The following is a 17,754-nucleotide window of genomic DNA, read 5'->3' on the forward strand; positions in this document are numbered from 1 at the left end:
GTTTGCAAACGGCGTCCAATGAGATCCCACACGTGTTCGATTGGTGAGAGATCCGGAGAGTACGCTGGCCACGGAAGCATCTGTACACCTCGTAGAGCCTGTTGGGAGATGCGAGCAGTGTGTGGGCGGGCATTATCCTGCTGAAACAGAGCATTGGGCAGCCCCTGAAGGTACGGGAGTGCCACCGGCCGCAGCACATGCTGCACGTAGCGGTGGGCATTTAACATGCCTTGAATACGCACTAGAGGTGACGTGGAATCATACGCAATAGCGCCCCAAACCATGATGCCGCGTTGTCTAGCGGCAGGGCGCTCCACAGTTACGGCCGGATTTGACCTTTCTCCACGCCGACGCCACACTCGTCTGCGGTGACTATCACTGACAGAACAGAAGCGTGACTCATCGGAGAACACGACGTTCCGCCATTCCCTCATCCAAGTCGCTCTAGCCCGGCACCATGCCAGGCGTGCACGTCTATGCTGTGGAGTCAATGGTAGTCTTCTGAGCGGACGCCGGGAGTGCAGACCTCCTTCAACCAATCGACGAGAAATTGTTCTGGTCGATATTGGAACAGCCAGGGTGTCTTGCACATGCTGAAGAATGGTGGTTGACGTGGCGTGCGGGGCTGCCACCGCTTGGCGGCGGATGTGCCGATCCTCGCGTGCTGACGTCACTCGGGCTGCGCCTGGACCCCTCGCACGTGCCACATGTCCCTGCGCCACCCATCTTCGCCACAGGCGCTGCACCGTGGACACATCCCTATGGGTATCGGCTGCGATTTGACGAAGCGACCAACCTGCCCTTCTCAGCCCGATCACCATACCCCTCGTAAAGTCGTCTGTCTGCTGGAAATGCCTCCGTTGACGGCGGCCTGGCATTCTTAGCTATACACGTGTCCTGTGGCACACGACAACACGTTCTACAATGACTGTCGGCTGAGAAATCACGGTACGAAGTGGGCCATTCGTCAACGCCGTGTCCCATTTATCGTTCGCTACGTGCGCAGCACAGCGGCGCATTTCACATCATGAGCATACCTCAGTGACGTCAGTCTACCCTGCAATTGGCATAAAGTTCTGACCACTCCTTCTTGGTGTTGCATTTGCTCTGTCAGTCAGTGTATGTATATTTTTCCCGTTTAAAGTGTTCTGTTGTAAATATATTTCCCTGTTAAACAGTTCAGATTTTAGAGCCCCTTGAGATAGAAAATGTCTGCTCAAAGCAGCCCATGGTTAGAATCCTCCAGTCTCCGCGCAAGTTGCACCCTGTGTTAGACTGTTTGCGCACTCGCGGTGCGTGTCTGGTGTCACGGAACATGTGTGGGCCTGCCAAGGCCATATGATGTCACGCTATGACAACGTGGACAGCAGATGCTCACTCTCACCTTGTGGAATTGAATCGAACCCATCAGTTGCAATTTCCACTCCACCGTTCCATCTCGCGGAATAGAATCGAACGGGATTCTACGAGGGAAACATAAAGCACGCAATGGATGGTTTGATAAAACTTTAATGCAGTAATTTGTGGGCCGCGACAGGGTGAAGTCATTAATCGAGGTGGCCTAAACATTAATTAAAAACTGTAGTGTATTTGTCCACAACATTACTGTTAATCTACCAAAAAATTGAATATTCTAACCTGTTTGATTTTTCATTCCCTTGCTTATTTCCTTCCAGGCATTCTCTCTTACGTTGTTGTTGCAATAACACTTTTGGGTCTTGCCATAGAGGAAATTACATTTTTGAAATAAACTGATAAGATTTTCTGTGTCCATTATTATTGAGGTGAATAAAAACAACTTCCCGACTCTATGCAGGAAACAGCCGACTTGCCAGCAGCCAGCTGATACACATGACATGCCGCCAAAGCCAGCCGAAAGAACCCGGTCGTTTACGAAGTTGAACGAATGTTGATAGCCAACTGGGTGTTGGTGGGAGGCACACAGACGCATTGCAATACCACGTGTTGGCATAAAATTGAAAGTTATTTTTAATTTTACCTTTATACGAGCTAAACATTATATTATCGTGTCACTCGTAATTATTAATCGCATTATTAGAACATAGTACAAGGATGAGGAGACATGAAATAAAATTCTCACGGGGAAAGAAACTGTTTACGTTTAGATGTGCTAGCATTGCTACTGCACCTTTTTCACTCCCACGTAATACCCCAGATACTTTTCCATGCACTCATTTCTGCAACTTCGAACCTGTGTTTCTTTTCTTCATTACCTATAGCATGAAGGGGATTGAAGCGGGAAAATAAACTCAATACCGGCTTGGCCATGCGGTACTTGTGAAACAGCCAGAAACTACGCCCATTGCCGTGACAACCAGTAGGAATGCGGGGGCGATTTAGGCCTAGGTTCTAAGATCTCTAAGAATAAGTTGCTAGATTTCCCATTTGCTGCCGTTATCCTTGAAGCAGGTGTCAGGAGTGTGAGGAAGAAAGAACATGCTAACAAACTGTAGTACACGTCTTGTCTTTGCGTCTTGTAAGCCTATGCTACGGATTGCCAAGCATAGTGTAGCGTCGTAATTAGTATGAATAGGAGTCGGTGAAGTTAGTTGTACTTGTAACATTAACAAACAAACTTTTTAAGTGTAAATGAGCGGAACTCAGAGGAAAGAGATCAAGCGAAAGGCACTAACAATAAAAGACAAAGTGGAGATTATAAGGAAAGTGGAGTCATCTACACTTTCCCGTGTTGCTTTGGCAAAGGAGCTGGGGATGCCGCCGTCTACTTTGAACAGTATTATAGCAAAGAAAGGAGAGATCTCTGCTTCTGCAGGGAATACTTCAGCAAATTGTAAGGAAGTTAAATCTGAAAAGTACGATGAAATAAAACAAGCTCTGCTAATGTGGTTTAAACAGCAGCAAAGTTTAAACATACCTTTCAGTGGGACTATTGTGCAGGAGAAAGCCGCACGCAAATTAAGGGTACCTTTTACCGCGTCGAATGGGTGGCTAGACCGCTTTAAAAATCGAGCCGGCATCGTTTACAAAACAATTTGTTGCGAAGCAGAGGCTGTAAGTGCGGAGGAAAGGAAAGTGTGGAAGGAAATGGTTCTGCCTGCTAAAATAAGCAAACCTTGCAACGTTTTTATATAACTTAATATGTTCCCTTCTCTTATGAAATATACTTATAATACGGTGTGTTCAATTATTTTACTTTATCTTTTAAAATATTGTCATGATAACTGAATTTTTATATTGTGGCTTTCTGTTAGCAGCTCTTATATATCGGCCTATTTTGGTATGGTTTACAAACAAGGAAATCTGTTGGATGTGTGTTTCACATGTATTTCAAAGTACAGAATAAGTTTTTGGGCATTACCCCTTTTAAGAAGTTTCCTGCTTAAGAAGTTTGTTTTTTGTAGTCCCTTGAAAAACTTCTTAACAGAGTTTCACTGTATTCTATGTTTTGTTGTTGTTTAATAGTTGAAAATGAAAGAGAAGGAAAAGAAGAAAAAAGATTAAATATAATACACTATTGCCTTGATGATCTTTCCATCTATTACCTCATCCAGCCCTAAGGCTCTGTTATGGATTTATATCAATATCTTCCATATTTATTGTTAATCTTTTCAATACATTCATATTGCATATCAATTTTTCATTTTATTTTGTCAGGAAAATCTTACTCTTCTTCATAACTCCCTTGATATCACACTCGTACTCTCTTCAGCTTGTCCCATTTATTTCTGGGTTCGCTGGAGCCACCCAGACTCATTTCGGTTTTGGGTGAGGATTTAAGACCGGATGCCCTTCCTGATGCCACGTGATTCTTGAGATGAAACTCTCAACCCAGGATTAACCAGGATTTGAACTTCAACCTTCCAGGTGGAAAGCCCACACCTAAGCCAGTGAGCTAATCATGCTCCCCTTATAAGATGCAGGCAGACACCATAATTGAACCCACTCCCAGCAACATAAAACAGAAAAATTAAAACTATACTATTACAAATTTCTAGAATATATGAATTTATCTTACCTGTTTACATAAATATGAGATTCATCATTCAGTGGAGATACTAGATTATTGTATGTTGGAACATTCAACATGTTGAGGTAATCGCTGCGGTTCTGTTGCCATTGCTGGTTCATCCTCACGTATGGGTCGTTCAGACTAATATAATGCTAAAAAATAACAGATCATATGATTATTAGCTGAGTCTGAGTCATTGTGTACAGGCATGAATAATCTATATTTTGAATAATAATAATAATAATAATAATAATAATAATAATAATAATAATAATAATAATAATAATAATAATAATAATTTTTTATTATTCAATGTTTATCAAGTAAAATTCTTAATCCTAATTATGAACCATCTGAAAATTAGAGGCTCATAATTAACATTTATTTTAAACACGTTTTCACAATTAGAAGGATATATCAGTCATGATATGAAAATTTTCAGTAAATGCTAAGTATTTACATCTATTTTTTTATGCCACATGCAATTGAAAGAAAACTGAAGTGATCACATTAAATAGCAATGTAGATCCTGTAAGAAAGTTCCAAAGGAATGGAAAATAAGTTGATATGGCAACAGTGATTTTCAGAATCTGGGCAGCCTGATTGGTACAGATGATGATGTTAATTTTAATTAACCCCTCAGTGATGTGGAACATTTGAGTGCCACTTTATCCAGCAGGCAGAGGTGATTCAGGTGCAAGCACTAAGAAAATGCAGCGATCTCTTTAAAAATTCACTGTTACAACAATTTAGTTCAGACTACTTTCAAGCGTTTACAGTAGAGACTCAAAAGAATGTAGTTTACATTCATTGACTTTAAATACATTTTACCATGTAGTCTATTAATGGAGAAGAGACCTTCCATATTTTATACAGAATGAAAGTTTTTTGGTTTTCTTTGTTTTTTTGTATTTGCATGGGTTGTTTCACAATGCAATGAAAACTATGGAAACTTTGAGCAAAAGAACTATAAACAGTATTTCAGATTCATTTTACACTAATCCTAGGTTAATGGGATGATTAGTTCATGAGAAAAAGGGCATATACTTTGGCGAGTATCATCGTCCCTTACTCATTCGCGCGATCCATCCATTCTCATTCCTTATTATACGTGTCGCTATCACCTCACTCAAGTCTGGTGTATTTTTTTAATTGTCTGATTTATTCAAACTTTCATTCGAAATGCACCGTGCCATGGTTCCATGCCATGTAATGCGTATCTCAAAGTGGCACCGAGCCAAGTAATTATGAGTTGTAAGAGGTTTCAAGGCATTGGAAAAATGATAGGAATCCTCATCAGATCATGTCAAAATGCATATCAGTGGAAATATGGTGTTACCATACTATCAATCTATGTAAGGAAATGTTGTGTAGCGATACATACATCCGCTAGAATGCAGCAGAAATGTAAGTCTATATACACTCTCAAGCAGAAAGAGATCAGACTATTTTAAACTCTATGGAAAGAAGAAAGAATCACTGATTTGGAATGATTCATGCATAGAAGGAAGGCAGAGATATTCAACTTCAAAGATATACCATTTCCATCTCAATAACTTTAAAATTTTACAAGCTAGAACAAAATGAAGTCAGGGGTCTATACCATGCATGGAATTCAGTATCAATGTGAACCTCTTCATTCCGGTCGACTGCTGTAGCAGTCAGGAGGGAGCTGTACGGCATACCCAGTGGACTGCTGTAGCCGTCGTGTTGGAGCTGTGCCTCATAGCCGGTCGACTGCTGTAGAAGTCGCATGTCTTTTGGCTATTTTCCATTTCACTACGATAGACTGCTGGGGAAGTTTGGCCTTGGACGTTTCTCATGGCTGTCTTGGGAGTCTATAGTTACGGCTATGTTCACCAGATTACAGGAGTAACCTGTTTGCAGATGAAAGCAATGTGTCCGGTATCCTACTCACTTCGCGCCTAGTTGCTCCCCTGTGCTGATGTTTCTTTTGTGCTTCTCAACTTAGTTTTCAATTGCTATGAAAGGCCTGATGATGGAGGAAAGATATAATGCGGAGGAACCTCTTGCCCTCATACTGGGTAGTGACTTTGAAGATGACAATGATAGTGATTTATCATCTGATTCTGGTGAGAGAATGACTTTAATCACTCCTTCTACTTCAGGCACGTTTTCTACTCCAGTTACCGCTTCATTGTCTAAAACGTCAGTCTACTTTGATGATTCTACTGAAAATGAAGATAATGAGGATGAAGATCAGGTGCCTGAACCACCGAGCAGAAAACTAAATTGGAAAAAGAAGAACCTGAATGTGAAGAAACGTAAGTTTGACGCAGCTAATTCTGGACTGAAAAGTTTAGTGGACAATGCTAACACATTAAGTTTCTTTCAGCTGTTTTTTAACACAAGTATCATAAATCTTCTATACAAGGAGACTAATAGATAGTTTTCTCAGAAGATGGCTGCAGGTGGAGTTCCAGAGAGGGTAGTCAAACATTTTAGAGAGCAATATAAGGAGAATTTCTATCTCTATGAAAACTTGTGCATCGATGAAAGTCTTCTTTTATTCAAGGGCAGACTAAAAATCTAGCAATATATTCCCGTAAAAAGGAGCCACTTCAGAATCAAGATATTTGTTATTTGTAACGTCGTGACCAATTATATATTAGATTTCATTGTTTGTTTTGGCTCAGCTATGAACATAAAGAAATATGACGTAGACATCTCAGGAGACACTGTTGCTACATTGATGGAGCCATATTTACGGAAAGGACACACCCTCTACTGTGACAGATTTGGATGGCTTGCCATGCGTTGTTGGTGGGGGTAAGGGAATGGAGGAGCGGAAAGGAACTAGCCACCCTACCATACGTAAACCCAGATTCAGGCACACCTCTACGGAGGTTCAGACCTGCCTTCGGGGAGAATGCACCCTTTACCTTACCTACTGCGACAACTAGTACTTAAGCCTTACCTTGTTTTGTTAGCTGTATGACAGGGAAACCAATGCTTGTGGCACAGTGAGGCACAGTAGAAAAGATATGCATGCAATGGCGGAAAAGCTGAAGAAAGGCGAGCTCACTTTCTGCTCTGTGTCAGGACTACTATTGGCACTAAAATATTGCGACAAGAAAGAAGTCTGGATGCTCTCGACATTCCACCATGCAGAACTGGTAGAGACCTCAAAGGTAGATAGTAAAACTGCCAAGAAACAATTGTAATCTTTGTCAGTTGTAGATTACAACAAATCAATGGAACCTGGATAGAAGTATTATGGTAATGAAGATGGTGGAAAGCATAAGGAAATCTTCTAAGTGGTACTATAAGGTGTTCATTCATATCACAGATATGACACTTTTCAACTCCTATTGCCTCTGCAGTAGATTTGTAAAGAAAATAAGTTATGGTAAATTCGAAATGGGAATCATTCAGGAAATACTTGAAAAATGCAGTGTTGAAGAAAGACAATCATAGGAGGAAAGAGATATCATCTTCCCTCGAGACTGACAGCAGGACCTCATCTTCCTCACAAGTGGAGTACATACAAAACGTGTATTGTCTGCAGAGTGCAGAAGAAGAGGAAGCAGTTGAAAATGTGTTGTAAGGAATACAGTGTAACAGTCTGTGCCTTTTCCTACTTCAAAACTTATCACTAGAGCCCAGATTTCCATGCAAATGCATGTTCTTACTGTAAATAAGCTGGTTACACTTCTGAAGCTTTGCAAATATGTGTTTTATGACTAATCAATTCCAAATACTCATACATTTTATGTGCATGTTTGTATGTTTTGGTCTTTTTGGGAGAAAATTCATGCACAATGCATATTTTGAAAATTTTGGTTTTAATAGCGAATAATTGGACATTTATATTGGATTATATAACTTTTCCTCTGACTTTGATGCATATATTATGTTAACTTGCATGATAGTGCCTTTTTTGAACATAAGTTTGCAGAATTTAGGACCGTACGTCCACGTTATTTGTCTATCACTGAGAGAGAAAGAAAATTTATTCCTGGCATACTACTTTACAACCAAAGTTAGATGCACAGAGGTCCTATAATTACAGCCCTGCACGGATGCGGATATCCGTGGATTTATCCATGGATATCTGTGAAGTTAAATGTCTTGGCGGATGCAAACTGTATGGCAGTGTGGATAATTTTGTTAATAATTTCTGAATAATGAAGTTTATTGATTTTCACTCAGGTATACTCTTATTTTTGGTTGTGGTTAGGCAACCATTGACCTTGGTATGGGAGAATGGTGATATATAAATAGTCTTGAGACCATAAAGCCGTAAATCTGACTTAAACGTAACCGGCTCCTGCCCGCAATTAACAGAAGGAAGGAACAAAAGTCGATACATCAGTAGTTGTCGCAAGAGAAATCCCTCATGAAGCTGTGACTGTAGAGGTTCTGTTGTCAAGTATCAGGCCTATTTGTATTATGTTAACAGATCTATCCGTTTCAGTACTTTGGGTGGTGTAATATACTGTACTTAAATATTTACAATATCTGCGGATAACCATTCGCGGATGCACATACACATTGTGGATGCAGGTACGGAGCGGATGTGGATAATATAGGCTCTATCTATAATCCAGTTACCCAAGCACTTTCTTATCTGTTGCTTGAGTAAACATTGACATAAGCGGAAGGACCCCACATCGACAGCTCTAATCCTTAGAAATAAGGTGACCTAGTAAAAACTGAACCAAAAATTTTGCTTACTAAATGAGGGCTATTTCTTTTATTTGGCTATGTTAGAGAAAGAAATCAAAACTTGAATCACACTTCTGTGACGGTGCATTACTGTCATAGCTTACAAACCTTGGTTTTTCACTGAATCCTGTTTTGTTTTCCTGCAATTTCCTACCCCGAACTCTCACTGGTCTCACATCTGAGGCCAAAATAATTCAAAAAAGAAGGGAGTTGGAAAGCACCATTCTTACACACTTCAAATTGTAATGTAATGTTGGACTGTGCTATGAAGTGCTGGTGTCATGCCACCTGGTAAAACTCTACGAAGAGACCTCATGCCTAATTGGATTGAGGGAAAGGAACTTCTAAGTTAATTTTTTATAAGAGGTAACTTTAGATATACTTTGTCCTGAATGTCTTCATTTAAGTATGAACCTGTCACTTCTTGTGAGGTAGAAAGATCATTTTCTGTGTTCAGGAATGTTCTGTCAGATAAACGAATGAACTTAAATGAAAAAATGTAGAGAAATTAGTTGTTGTACAGTGTTTCAAAAGGAAATGAAAAATATAACAATGTGGAACTATATTTTCATAGTGCATATTTTCTAGTTTATCGTGCATGTTCTGTCATTTGATAGTGTATGAATACATGCATATTTTGAGATTTGATAGTGCATGGAAATCTAGGCTGTACTTATCACACACAGAAGAACTTCTAAGAACAATTGTTAACTTATGACATGCAAATTAATGTAGGTAACGAATTTGTAATCTGAAATTAATGTTTATGTAAAATTATATTATGTAATTAATAAAACTGAAATACAGGTAACAAGATAAAATTTACATTAAAAACAACACAGATATTTAACTCCACCAGAACTTCTAAAAAATTGTTAAATGATGTACTGGTATGTACTATAAGTTAATGTAGGTAAAAAATTGTAATTTAATGTTTATGTAAAAATATAATATTTAATTAATTGAAATAAAGGGAACTAAATGTAAAATTAAATATAAGAAACAAAACAACCTTTTAACTCCACCAGTGCCCTGTCCAAAAGGCCACGGATCTAAAAGGAGGATGGGAAGCTTTGCCTGAATGAAAAGTGGTAGAAATATAATCATAAGCATTTCACCAAATATGCATTACAAATAAAATAAAATCTTTTAAACTCTCCTTGTCCTCTCTTCACATCATGAGCCAACTGCAGACGGAAGAGCGGAGCGAGACAAGTATCCTGTACAGTGGGCTTGGTAAGCCACCCACTGCTCGCATCCAGAGGGTCACGCCACCAAACTCACTATGCCGGAGTGAAAGGGTTAAGAAGAATGCACACAAATGTGCATAAGGTCCATATAACAACTTATCATTCTTTGTTATATTCACTTAGTGTTTGGTACCTCTTTGTACATATGGTAAAATGCTAGTGGTAATGTGGATATTAAAAATCTACATCAAGAAAACCAAAACTGCTGTTCTTCTGTGTATGTGATACAAATTTCTTGTGATATTTCCCTGAAAACTAAACTTAAAATATTCCAAAGTAATGTGAAAGCAGTCTTCCTGCACTGGTGCAAGATATGAAAAGTAACTGCAGAAATAACACGAACTCTCTAAATGTTTACAAATAACAGTGAAAGATAAGAAAGATAAGAATTTCATTATGGTCTGTATTGAACTGAGATCACAATTAAAATTAACAAAATTATGTAATGGTTCCAACATTTTTAAAAAGCACAACATAAAAATAGCTTTTAGAACCAATAACAGAAATGTAAATATCTTACACAACTCTAACTATGTAAACAATTGTAATGTTGTTTCAAAATCCGGAGTCTACTGATTCAAATGCAGTGACTGTAGCTCTTCGTATGTTGGGTAAACAGGACGCATCAGATATTCCGAACATGACAACGCTTTAAAATACAACAGATTCTCTGCAGTAGGACAACATATACATGACTCTAAACATAACTTCGCCAAAATAGAACAGGACATGCAAATACTTGAAATAATGGCCCCCTACTTAACACAACTGAAAATTGTTTCATTCATCTTGACCAGTATTTTAACCCTAATTGCAGTTTAAATGACATTTCTGAGAAAGCTAATATTCTTTTCAATTTTCTCATCCTAATTTAAAACAATGTGAAATCTTTAAACTCAAACTCGATTTTTCACGTCTTGCACAGTTCCTACCCACATCTTTTACCACCAGTACCTCACCTACCTTCCCCACCTTAAATCTACTACTCCTTCCTTATTTCCCTCTTTCTTCTTTTCCTCTTTTCACTCTCCATCACACTTTCTGCTCTATTATTCATTCCTAATTCAATCCCTTACTATTTATAATGCTATACAATACGTATTATATACTACACTTTTTTACCCGCTTACTTCATTGCCTTTTAAAGTCTATCCCCTTCTATTTTGGCTTCTATTACCCTCTTAATTTCTTTCTTTTTCCACATTGAACTGGTAATTTAAAATTTTCATTTTGGTTCAGATCATATGACCATCTCATTTATTCTCTTTGCCACCTGAAAAACTACCTGAGCACTCTTCTTCAAGAAACCTTCTTTTGTCAGTTGCAATTCTCAGTTGTTCTAATACTGCACATTTTTACTTATTTCTCTTCACATTTGTTTTTTAATGCCAACTGTTTTGCATTACAAGACTAATCAACTGCAAGCATACGATTACAATACTGATCCCCGAGCTATTTATTTTTCCTCTTCTCTCCAAGGTTTTTAAATCTTTTAACATATAGTGCCACTGTCACACGTGTTATACTGCTACTCACGAACTTATGTCTGGCAACGATTACAAGATTGATCCTCGAGCTATTTATTCTTCTCCTCTTCAAGTTTTAAAAACCTTTAAAAAATAGTGCTACATTCATAGGTGTTATACTGCTCCACACAAACTTCTGTCTGGTAATGATTACTAGATTGTTTCCTCGAGATATTTATTCTTCTCTTCAAGATTATAAAAACTTTTAAAACACAGTGCCACAGTCACATGTGTTACACTGCTCCACACAAACTTACGTCTGGTGAAAGAACTACGCATTACTGGTTATTTATCTGTGCATTGTTTTTTTCCCATTTTTAAGTGATCAGCTGATGATGACCCAGAATTTGGGTCAAAACCGGTACCGTTTATGATTAACTAGTGATGTAACCTTACATTACTAAATTTACAGTATTGAAAAGGTGGAACCATTACATAATTTTATTAATTGTAATTGTTACAAACAACAGTGCGAAACATTTGATGGATCAACATAAGGTGTGATCAAAAAGTTTCCATCTGAGGGCGTTGCTGCAGCGGACACGCAACATAACGCGGCTCCAATGCAGGTATATAAGCACGGACATGTAGGCAAAGGGATTAGTGTGGCAGTCATATCATGCCGAGGCGCGTGTGTTAAATGCGGCCGCGTGAACTATGGTGATGTTATTACCAAATGCATCCAAACAGGACCAATATGCTGTTATTCTGTTCTTGGCTGCCGAAGGGCAAACATTGGTGGACATCCATGGGAGAATGAAGACTGTTTAGCATGTCTGTTGAAAACCACTATTGTGGAATAGTGTATCAAGTTCTGTGCAGGTCGCGTTTTGACACAAGACGCTGGTTGATTCGAGAGGCCAGTTTCATCCATTATGGACGACAATGAGTGGGCAGTGGATGAAGCGATTAGGGCGGACCGGCACACAACCATTCATGTGCTAGCGATGGATCTTGATATCAGCTTTGGTAGCGTGCAACACATTATCCGGCAGGAGTTAGGCTACCGGAAGGACTAGAGCCAGTGGATACCCCGGGCATTGAATACCGAACAGAAATCGCATTGGATGGCTGTTTGCCTGCAGCACCTGATGCATTTCAAAGTGGAATGTAACACGTTACTGGAGCGCATTGTTGCAGGCGACAAAGGCTGGTGCCACCACTGGAAATTGGAATTGAAAGCGTTGACAATGCAGTGGTGTCATCTATCATTCCTTCGTTCCAAGAAATTCAAGAGCCAACAGTGGGTGGGAAAGGTGATGCTTACCCTGTTCTTTGATTACCAGGGCCAATTGCTGATTGATTTCAAGGAACCTGTTGTCTCCATCACTGGAAAACGGTACTGTGCAACACTGGAGAAGTTACGGCGGGCAATTAAGGCGAAACATCCAGGAAAACTGCACCAAGGCATCCTGCTGCTTAATGTCAAAGCCCGTCGCCATACCATGAATGTTGTCACGCAGAAAGAATGCCAACTCAAGTGGGAGACACTTGAGAACCCACCTTATAGTCCTGATCTCACCACATGCGATTATCACACCTTCAGTCCCCTCAAAACGGCCTTGAAGGGTCGACGCTTCCTGTCGGACCAGGATGAATGCATTAGTGCTCATGGTGATTTCTCCTGATTGGTATCCCGATCCAGGACTGAACGGCCATCAAATACCAATTATTTGATCACCAGTGGCGACTTCTGACTTCTGGTATAGGGGATGTAACCGGAAAAAAAACTTGGAAACATCAACGCAAATAGACCATCATTGCAAACACATTTTCAAGAGAAAACAACAAACAGGGCCAACAGAAAATTTATTTAAAATCTCACATCCACCAATCCAATGGTCTGTTTCATAAATATTTCTGTTGAAATGATGAACACACAACTTAAGTTGTGAAGTTACATTCAGAGTTGGATGCGGTTGTCTTTCATTTATAATTCTGCTTTTCTTCTTAAAATAAAGCATACTAAATATTTCTCTTAATAATCGTTTCATTACACAGTGGTTAGAATAATTCAATTCGGATTGCGTGGTAGAAATATGTAACCCTGGTGCTCCTACATCCATGCCTGATGAACTACTCTCTGATCAGTGTGATATAATATCAAAATCGCATCATTCCCACATTTTCTTTGTTTGATATTTACATTACAAGCACATGAAACTAAATTATTTACAATACTACAACACAGATTTGTCACACATCATTTATAGCACAAGAAAAGAACCGCTCACAAGCAAGAACTCCAGTATTTCATGAAATAAACAAATCCCAGCCACGCGCGATAACTTACTGGATTCCAGCTTGCACTGCCCTCTTGATGGATGTGGCTGTTTGTACCGCATTCCAACCCCACGGAAGAGATCAACAACCAACAAGGGTTCAATTCTTGTGTTGCCATCTCGGGAGTAGTTTGGCCAATTTGGGGCTTCACCTTGCATTGCACTGTTCTTCCTCTCAGACTAGCATCCGAGCCACACTTGTTACTTCCATCTCTGAGTATCGATAACTGTGCGTTTGAATTTTATATAAATAACTTCCATGAAAATATGAGCCGTGAATATTTTTTATTTTTTGTTGAAAGTACAAGGGATGTAACACATCAATCGCACGTATGGGAAATTCACCACTGTTGATCACCCCTTATACAATCTCAAGGATGTACTGATTAGGTGAAGAAAATGGGAATGGAGTAGACACATCTTTCAAAAGGAAAATTTCACTGAGACAGAAGCTCTAATATGGAATCCCTGGGCAGCAGAGAGAGAGGGAGCAAAATACTATTTAGAGAAGGAGTGTGGAGAAGGAGATCATGACTGAGATAGGCCATGTCACTTAGAAAAAGACAGTAGTAAGTATCTGTTAAGGTCTTGCATTCCAGTGAGATATATGGAAATTACCTGATATAAAATGCAGCCATCACCTGAAATATTGTTAGATGTTTCTTATTTTTTGGTGAAAAGTCTTTTCTTATTCTCATGGTACTAACCAGGCAACCCAACTATACTCTATCAAAGAAATTACTTCTATCTTTAAGACACTGAGAAAATATTTAAAGCTTTAAGCACACTATTTAAACACTATGTGTTTCTTGCTTGTTAAGGTCCTAAATAAACATTATCTTAACTAAGAACAAAAAAAAAAAAAAGACTGTGTGTAGAGAATAGCTGATACATTTTAATACAATACTTTCTCTAACCTTAAATAGGTCTGAAGAGGGAAAACAACAATGACATGGATTGACATATTTGACTGCCTTCCAAAAGTTAATCAAACTTGAGATCATCAGTTAGACACTCTACCACTGATCCACCAAGAATGCTAGTCTGAGAGGAAGAACAGTACAATGCAAGGTGAAGCTCCAAATTGGACATGAGTAAAATTAAAAAAATATTTTTTAGACCTCCACCAGATAAATTTACTGTTCAATTTTGATGTTGCAGTTTATTGGCCTTAAAATGTTTCACTAGAATGAACAGTTAAAGCAGTGAAAATTTTATTTAATAGGCCTACTTTAAAAAATATGTGGTATATTATCAGATCTCTAGTATTTCATTTGAAAAATCCGACTATCCCACATTGCAAAATTATTAAAAGCTTGTTTCAAGGGCATTTATCAGATCACAAAACTTTGAATATAAAAAACATGAAGCTAAAAGTATTCAAAGTTTAAATATATATTCCTTTTTATTTTAACTTACTAGTTCCCTTATAAATCAAAATACTGTATTAGCAGTCAGTTTGAAGGACTTAAATCAGCTGTGGTTTAGAGAATAGAAAGATGTATACTTACGTTACGAATAGTGCTGTCAAGAAATGATCCCATACTCTCTGCCAGGTGGGTAAAACTGGGCCGATCATTGGGGTTTGTTAACCAGCATTTTGACATCAACTGATAGCTGCAGTTAAACAAAAAAGTCCTGTGAACAACTAATTCTACATTCATCAGAGAAGAATTTTCAACTAGGCTTGCTAAAGAGAACAACCAGCAAACTATGAATATAAAAAAATTAAATAAAAATAAAGTATGTTGGAAAATTTGTGCAAAATATATTCTACACTTCACAACAGAAACTTGAAGATACGATAAATAGCATATTGTAGTTGCAAAAAAACCATCTGGTCCTGGTAATGTATTTCTATAGTGAAATTATTTGAGTTCCAGGCTGACAGATTGGCAGCCTTGTTCAGGCAGCAGCCTGGAACTGAAATAATCTCACTGTAGAAATACATTATAAGGACCAAGATAGTTTATTTGCCACAATCATTGAAAGTACTTTTTATTTATTTATTTATTTATTCACGAAGCACAAGATACAGCTACACTGAGCAAATTTCACTTGCACTGTCAACAGACTATTTAACAAACGTAAACTTTCATAATAAAATACAACAAACATAACAAAATATAACAAGATCAGGTACACATCCTACTAATAACTGTCCAAATCGAAAACCATGAGAATGTCCATGTTCATAGCCAAGTCGTCGTGGGTCAAGATGGCGGTATAATCCCTTCACATCAACTTATCTTTAAGATACTATTTACACACCTCTCGAATACACTTTTATTTGAGGAACTGTTAAAAGTCTACAGCAAATTTTGGAAGTCTATGAGTAATCATCTTGCAGATCGGGGATCACACTATAGTGCCAATAATTAAACCTAAAATAATTTAACAATTTCATTAAGTATCTTAACAAACACTTTATACAAATCTTTAGTTTGTACTGGTATTTTCTGAATTATCACTGAACAGACTACACATTATGCTCAGAAGATCGTTGGAGATCATCAGCAGACTTTATGCCCAGATGCTCCATGGCTGATAAGGTTCTCATCATTAAAAGAATCATATCAAAATGATGTGTTTTCCAAAAAGTTGTTTACATTCTATTGGTCATCTTCACCATGGCTTGCAATAGTACTGTAAAGGAAGAAATATCTAAAGCCATCAAACACTTCAGCATCCCAGATAAAATAATATGCCTATATAGGCTATGCACAGAATACTAAATATAAGATTAAAACTGGATCATTGTCAATGCTGGGATTAGACAGGGGGATAGTCTGTTGCCTATTTTGTTCAATATTGTGCTTGAAAATGCACTAAAGGAAGTTCAAAGTCTTGATCTTTTTATAAAATTAGGCAAAAATTCTACATCATCACTTATGCTGATGACATAGTATTATTGGTGATAGTGAATCAGTGTGTCAGAATAATTGATGAAATCAAATGCTCAGGACTCTAAGTTAATGAGAGAGAGAAAAAATGTGCACAATCACCAGGCAAGGCTGAAAAACAACCAATGGACTCAAGCAATAAAATCTTTTATTCGATCAGGTTTTGGATTTCAAATATCTTGGTGTCAAAATTACTGAATGCAACCCACAGGAGGAAGTAAAAATTAGACTCGTAAATGTGAACAGATGTTACTTTGCTGTCAGAAAGCTATTAAGCTCAAAATTACTATCCAGAAACATGAAATTCAGGATGTATAATACAATTATCCCATCATTTCTACTCTATGGTACTGAAAATTGGGTTCTAATCACATATGAAAATAAAATTTTCAGAACATCTTTAGGCCCTCTAAAAGAAAATAACATCTGGAGACCCCACAGTAGTCAGAATATAAGAACTACCTATAATAAACCTGAGATAACAGCAATAATCCAAAGTAGACGTAAGTTGGTTTGGGTATATCCTACATAATGATGGCCTACTTCATGAAGCTCTAATTGGACAGTCAGTTGGAAAAGGACCTATAGGCAGACCAAGACTTTGCTGGAGTGATAAATTAGGTCACGATCTTTAGTAGGTAAATGGAGATGTTAGACAAGCTTGGGATAGAAGAACTTGGCAAGCACTTGTGAACAAGGTTAATAAACTTCTAGATTTTAAAACAGCCATGGAACCAAGTGAACTGGCTATGCAGTTTGGATTACATAGCTATAAGCTTGCATTTTGGAGACAATACAGTAGGTTTGAATCCCACTGTTGGCAGCTATGAAGATGGTTTTTCACAGTTTCACATTTCCACACAAGGCAAATACTATGGCTGCACCTCAATTAAGGCCAAAGTCGCTTCCTTACCACTACCAGCTTAAGACCTGTCTGTTTTGGTGCAATGTAAAACAAATAGCAAATGGCCATGGTTGTAATTATATTAGCAATAGAAAATTAAAATTCCTCATCGAAGAACATGTAGAATGCAGGATTCAGACAAAACCAATTTGACATACTAACTAAAAGTGAGTAATGGAAAGGAGCACTGTTAACATTCAGATCAAGGA

At 38.2% G+C, this 17,754-nt stretch overlaps 1 protein-coding gene across 1 annotated transcript in view; it reads right to left on the bottom strand.

Annotated features, from left to right (window-relative positions):
* The window catches only part of LOC136866091 (platelet-derived growth factor receptor alpha), a 178,174-nt gene that overhangs the window by 15,746 nt on the left and 144,674 nt on the right, over positions 1-17,754 (bottom strand). Inside the window, exons 14-15 of the mRNA XM_067142754.2 lie at positions 15,250-15,355; positions 3,998-4,143 (exon numbers count right to left, since the gene is read on the bottom strand). Coding sequence (XP_066998855.2) covers positions 3,998-4,143; positions 15,250-15,355 — 252 coding nt within the window. The remainder of the gene's footprint in view (positions 1-3,997; positions 4,144-15,249; positions 15,356-17,754) is intronic.

This window comes from Anabrus simplex, chromosome 3 (assembly GCF_040414725.1).
Source record: "Anabrus simplex isolate iqAnaSimp1 chromosome 3, ASM4041472v1, whole genome shotgun sequence".
Classification (NCBI taxonomy): Eukaryota; Metazoa; Arthropoda; class Insecta; order Orthoptera; family Tettigoniidae; genus Anabrus; species Anabrus simplex.